This window comes from Bactrocera tryoni, chromosome 5 (assembly GCF_016617805.1).
Source record: "Bactrocera tryoni isolate S06 chromosome 5, CSIRO_BtryS06_freeze2, whole genome shotgun sequence".
Taxonomy (NCBI): domain Eukaryota; kingdom Metazoa; phylum Arthropoda; class Insecta; order Diptera; family Tephritidae; genus Bactrocera; species Bactrocera tryoni.
The window spans coordinates 45109665-45116570 of NC_052503.1; the positions used below are offsets into that span (position 1 = coordinate 45109665).

The 6906-nt window shown below is 49.1% G+C and overlaps 1 protein-coding gene across 1 annotated transcript; it reads left to right on the plus strand.

Moving 5' to 3' along the window:
* The first annotated feature begins 3824 nt into the window (after positions 1–3824).
* On the plus strand, positions 3825–4304 carry LOC120778334. The gene has a single exon (XM_040110127.1). It carries the CDS (start codon positions 3825–3827, stop codon positions 4302–4304), a length of 480 nt encoding a protein of 159 aa, XP_039966061.1.
* Positions 4305–6906: the final 2602 nt, after the last annotated feature.

A 6906-nucleotide genomic window follows, 5' to 3' on the forward strand; every position in this document is an offset into this window, starting at 1 on the left:
AATTTTACGGAAGAAATGGCAGAAGGAAGCTGCACCCAGGCTTTTTTTAAAAATTGAAAATGGGCGTGGCCTTGCCCACTTATGAACCAAAAACCATATCTCGGGAACTACTAGACCGATTTCAATGAAATTCGGTATGTAACATTTTCTTAACACCCTGATGACATGTACAAAATATGGGTGAAATCGGTTAAGAACTACGCCTTTTTTCAATATAACGCTATTTTGAATTCCATCTGATGCCTTCTCTGTATAATACGAGTATATACATTAGGAACGAATGATGATAGCGGAATAAAACTTTACAAAAATACGGTATTTGAAAAATATGTAAATGACGGATAATGAAATCTCGATTATCACTTTATCGTGCGAGAGTATAAAATGTTCGGTGACACCCGAACTTAGCCCTTCCTTACTTGTTTATTCTTACTTGACTGCGACTGAACAGTGATCTTCCTTACTTGCTTCAAAATAAAGACTTTATGTCATAAGAGTTTTGGTCGAACCTTCTGTGCACGTTCTTGATAGACAAATAAAGCGTAATTTTATAAAAATTCGAACAAGGTGTGTCAAAAAATTGACCAGACTTTAAATTTAAGTCATATAATATGCAGCGTTATCTATTGAATATTTGCAACATAAAAAAATAAATTCATTCTCTAAAACTTACAGGCATTTCAAGAAAAGAAAAAGTATGAAATTGTTGCATTTTTACAAAGAGAAAATATAGAATTTTGATACGATTTGATGAGTAAGATGAGATGATTTTACTCTAAGAATATTGTCTGATTTAGATACGAGTAAAAAGACTATTTGTGGAGTTTTAACTGAAGATAAGGATAAACAAATGTCTCACACTACGTATTTTCGTTTGTCGAACCAGAAAACCAACATGAATGGAGCAATTCCAGCAGCCGTAACCGAGAACCGGCCAATATATGATACAAAAATATGCAAACGCTATTTTTAATGGAGCTACTATTAACAAATTATTTATTTCAAAAATATAATGTAATGTGTATTATATTCTATATTCACAAAGTACTGCTATTTCTAGGACACACCCTGTAGTTTTATCTTTCTGCAACCGTTCACTTACAGATTTTTTTTGTTTCAATTACCGTTACTTTATTCGTTATGGTCAACTCCACGAATTGGAGAATGTAAGAACACCTGCATCCAACTTCTATGGAGGCACAGCCATCCAAACATTTGTTCACTTTGGCCGCATTCATTTCTGCAAAAACACCAATTTGAACAAAGAGAATTTCTGCAGTTGTCATGTGCCAACTATTTAAGCCTTACGCGCTAGAAACTTCTACCTACAATATATGGTACATTCTTTCATATTGTGTTTTCAGCCATAGTTGCATGTAATGTACCTGGACGCTATTTGGATGCTAGTGCAGTAGTCCCTTCCACTAAGTTACCATATACTATATGCTCTGCCCGTGTATGTTCCATGTATTTATGTTATATATGGTATATATGTTATATGTAAAAGTAAAAATTAGTTACATTCAAGCATTCGCTGCTCTTGCTCCATCATTTTTTCTTCGCATGAAGACAACCGAAAATACCAACCTCATACATTTTCATTTTCATAGTTTCACAGCTGGCTAGCTGGTTGTCTGACATATTGCCTTGCTGCATTTGTCAACCGTCGAGAGTGAAGGTTTCAATGCATTCTTTCATTTATAAGGACATTCCACGTATGATACTTATACATAGTTATAAGAGTAAAAAATAAGGAAAAACTAAGTTCTCTAAACTCTGCGAATGGTAGGCACCTTGCCGCGGTGCAGGGGCTTAGGCGTAAGGCATACTCGGCATCCCCCAACCGGTGTGGGTGGTGCCGACTGGCACTGCCCAGGCAGGTTGTCGGGTGCCGCATGCGTGCGCCAACCAAGAGCTACCACTTCCTAATCCAGGGTGTTATGCGACTCCCGTGCCCATTGGATGATTTGCAGCCAGGCGGTTAATTCGGCTGTAGTATAACGCAGCCTCCCCAACACCGGGCCAAATTGGGGAGTAACTGTGGCCTTACCGCGTCAAGGGGCTCTGGCGTGGCGGACCTTCTAGTTCCCCATTAAAATAATAGACCCGACAGCTCACCCTGTTGAGCCAAGGGTCGCAAGGAAAAGATGAGCACAATAAAACCTAAACAAACAAACCCGGAAAAAAGGCAACAAACGCGGAAAACGGACTCGGACAACGATAAAGAAACTGGTGCAGCAGCGAGCAAAGGAGGTCAAGGAGCTGGGCGGAAGTTCAGCTTCCTTGACGCTCTCTCGCCGGAGGAGCGGGCGCTGTTTGAGGAGCATGCCAGGGAGGATGACGACGACATGCCCTCATGCAGCGGCGCTCGCCTGGCGAGGGGACCTGATGACGCGGTAGCATCAACGAGCGCCGCCAAAACCCCCACCAGAAGGCGGAGCGGGTCGGACTCGTGTGAGTCACATCGGGCAGAGCCCGACGGCGCTCGTAGTGGACGGAGGAGGTGGCGCAGAAGAGGTGGGCAACGCCCTCTTCCAGAAGCTGGCAAACCTGGTGGATGTGACGACCCGCACAGGAAAGGTTTGAGTGGTGCCAGTATGAAATGGTACCTGCGCTACCTCCGAGAAGGAAGGACCCCCGAGGAAGCGGAGGCTATGGCAAAAAGCAGGGAGCAAAGGGAGCAACGCATCCCCAAGTAAGGTGCGTGGCAGGACCGCGACAGCTCGCGCGCAAGACGGCAGAGCCAGCAATCGTGGCCCGGACAGTGCTGCACGGCCAGCAGGGCGTGGCGGTGGTAGGGCAGTGCCCTCGGTCACGTAAGCTCAAGCTGCAAAGCGTAAGAGCGGCCAAATCACGCCGCAGGAGCCCCCCAACTCCAAAAGACAGAGGGGAAGCAACACAAAGGCAGCCGGAGGCCAACCTTCCGAATCGGCACCCCACCGGGTGGAGGAGGGGCGGCGCAGATATGCGGATGCTGTCAAAGGCATCCGCATGGCTGTACTGCCTCAAACCTACCCGGCTGAGGTGCTAACACCGGAGGAGCTTACCGCGCTCCAGGACCTCCTTATGGAAGAGGTGTTCAGGGGAGCTGAATACGCGGCATCCTTCCTGGGAGTAGATTATAAAGGTGGGATGATACAGGTGGACTGCAACAACGAGAGGTCCGCAAACTGGCTGCGGGAGTTCGCTCCAAAGCTAGGGGACTGGAAGGGTCCTGTCCTCTGCGTGAAGAGGGCGGAAGATGTGCCAATCATGCACAGCATGACTATGTTCCTCCCTCGATGCGGGGACAAACCCTATGAGTTCGCCTTAGGTCTGGTGGAAAACCAGAACCCGGGCCTCAGCATATCGTCCTGGCGCATCGTTAGCAGCAAGGTGGAAAAAGTAGGCGATATGATAGGTTGGAGACTGAACCTGTATATCGATGACGAATCGTACAAATACGTTCGGGCAGCGAGCTTCCGCCTGTTTTACAGGTTTAGCACGGTGGTCATGCGGCCCCACAAGTCTGCAACCACTGGCAGCAAGGGAGCAGAGAAGGCTGAAACGGAAAAAAGCGGGGTTGTCGAAAAACAGGCAGAGACTGTGGAACCCCCGGATGCAGCAGCAATGCAGGTCGACGAGGTGGCGTCCCAGCATAGTGGAAGCCGGACTGGACAGGCAATGCCAGCAGCGTCCATCGACGTCCCGGATGCTAGTTCCTGCGGTCAGGGAGCAGAGCTACCCTACACGCAGGAACTCCTTGAAGGGTTAGGAGACCCACCGGACGGCAGCGTGATTGACGGCGGGGAAGAGGTTATACCCTTCCTCGAACCAATATTATAATGGCCGTCAACACGGAAATTGCCCAGGTGAACCTGCACCACGCGGCGGCAGCCTCGGCTGTCATAGCGAACAGGTTCACAGTGGAGAAGCTGGGCATACTGCTGATCCAAGAGCCTTGGGTCCATAGAGGAGAGGTTAAAGGCCTCAAAACGGAGTCAAATAAGGTAATCTGGGATCTCTCTAGCGATAGACCCAGAACATGCATAGTTGTCAGGAATAACATTGAAGTCTTTTGTATTTCTGAGTTCCTGACGCAGGATCTTTTGGCGGTGCAAGCCAGGGACTTCGAAGGCAAGGACTTCGTCCTGGCTTCAGCCTACTTCCCAGGGGAGGTACCCACGGCACCCCCGGAGATGGTGGAAAGGCTGGTGGAGCATTGCAGAAGGCATAGGCTTCCCCTTATTATTGGGTGCAACGCAAACGCCCACCATGTGGAATGGGGCAGTACCAACTGCAACTCAAGAGGTGAGTCCCTTTAAGAATGCATAGTAGGAAGTAACTTAGTGATAGAGAATGTGGGGTGTGAACCCACTTTCATTACTATAAACAGGAGGGAGGTACTGGACCTCACCTTGAGCAATGAGCCTGCAAATGGGTTGGTCTCGCAATGGAGGGTCTCTACGGAGCCCTCCATGTCAGACCACAGAATTTTAAGGTTCACGCTAAGGGTAGAGGTCAGAAAACTTCCCCCCAAACGCAACCCTCGGAAGGCGAACTGGGATGCCTTCAGGGATATACTAAGTGTGGAATTGAGCAGGGGGGGGCAGACTGATAGCAGCGTGTCAGGCCCAGGCTTAGAGATTAGGCTATCTAAGCTAAACGAGTCTGTCATTAACGCTTATCATGGCAGCTGCCCCCTTAAAGTGACCACTGACAGGCGAAATAGTCCCTGGTGGTCAAGGAAACTATCAGACCTCCGGAAAAAAGTACGCAGCCTATTCAACAAAGCGAAACGTACGGGGGTCTGGGAAGAATATAGGAGCTATTTCACTTTATACAATAAGGAGATCAGGTCTGCAAAGCAGGCTAGCTTCAGGAGATTCTGCGAGAACGTTAGCTCAACGCCAGAGGCGGCCCGGCTGCATAAAGCTCTGGCCAGAGGCACAAACGACGCAGTAGTTGCAATAAAAAGAGGAGATGGGACATTCACGACCAGCGCAGAGGACAGAGCGACGGAGCTTCTGCGGGCGCACTTCCCGGAGACGGTTCAGGTGGACCAGTGTCTACCTGTGATCGAACACAGGCCATCCCGCGAGGATTGGAGTATCGCAAAACAGCTTTTTACGGCGGACTCGATCCGGTGGGCAATGGCCTCGTTTGAGAGATTCAAGTCTCCGGGAGTGGATGGTATTTTTCCAGCGCTGTTGCAACAGGGGGAGCAGTATTTACTGCCCCACCTGATTCGGCTGCTGAGGGAAAGCCTCGCAATGTCGTACATCCCTGAAGTATGGAGGACATCGAAGGTGATCTTCATACCCAAGGTGGGTAGGAAGGACTACTCATTGGCGAAATCCTTCAGGCCAATCAGTCTAACGTCCTTCCTACTAAAAACCATGGAGAAGATCGTGGACCATGAAATAAGGTCGACAGTGCTAAAGAGAGCACCCCTGCATGCGGCTCAGCATGCCTACAGAGCGGGTAGATCCACCAACACTGCTCTGTACCAGATGACCTCTGAAATAGAGAGTTCACTGGAGCATGGAGAGGTGATGCTTTGCGCGTTCTTGGATATCGAAGGTGCCTTTGACAACACGTCTCATAAAAGTGTAGCCAAGGCACTGGAGAAAAGGAATGTGGCAGCACCGGTGCGCAGATGGATTGAAGCTGTATTGCGTACCAGAGTTGCTGAGACCACAGTAGGTGATAAGAGGATTCGTCTTGGCACAACAAGAGGCTGCCCACAGGGAGGTGTGTTATCACCCCTGCTATGGAGTCTAGTCGTAGACGACCTATTAGTACTGCTAACTAACAATGGGATCCGCTGCCAAGGGTATGCGGACGACATTGTAATTATAGCAAGAGGCAAATACGAGGACACTCTCTGTGACCTAATACAAAGAGGTTTAAACCTGGCGAAGATGTGGTGTAAGGAGGTTGAATTAAACATCAATCCCTCCAAGACGACCGTAGTCCCATTTACGAGACGTAGGTCCTTACCCGGTCTCAGGAATCTCACACTTGGGGGCAGAGAGATAGGAATGACCAGCAGTGTCAAATACCTAGGTTTGATGCTAGACTCTACCTTGCGGTGGAAGCAGCATGTGAACCTGACCCTGGTCAAGGCAACAAAAGCTTTAATGGTGTGCAACCGGCTGGCGGGCAAGTCCTGGGGCTGCAAGCCAAGGATCCTCAGATGGTTGTACACCATGATAGTGCGACCAATAATCACTTACGGGGCGGTGGCCTGGGCCTCAATAGCGTCGCAGACTTCGGTTATGACCAAGCTATCGAAGCTGCAGCGGCTAGCCTGTGTCTGCATGACGGGCGCAATGCGCACTTGTCCAACGGCAGCACTGGAGGTTCTGATGGAGCTTACTCCGCTTCATTTGGTTATTGGTCAGGTAGCCAAGCACACAATTCTGCAAATAACGGCAGAGGGGTGGGGCAAAGGTAAGGTAATCTCGTCCCAGAGGATGGAAAAGATAAGCGGCGATGTACCATCAGCCCTCCTCCCGAGGGACGGCACTACGAAAACAGTTAACTTCAAGAAGAAGTTCAAGGTCACCCTCGGCAGCAAAGACGAGTGGAATGATTCCAATCTCGAACTGTTGCTGAGGAATAGTACGCTGAGGTGGTACACCGACGGCTCGAAAATGTCAGAGGGAATCGGTGCGGGGATTGCGGGTCCACGCACTAGGCTCTCGATACCCATGGGAGGGTTCCCAAGCATTTTCCAGGCAGAAGTCTTTGCCATAAGTCGGTGTATAGAAATAAACCTCCATCGCAACTATCGCAATGAGAGAATAGCCATTCTCAGCGATAGTCAAGCGGCGCTAAAAGCGATCTCTTCTTACGAAATCAAATCGCTATTAGTGCAGGAGTGCAGGGAAAGGCTGAACAGCCTTGCAGAACGTAACCAGG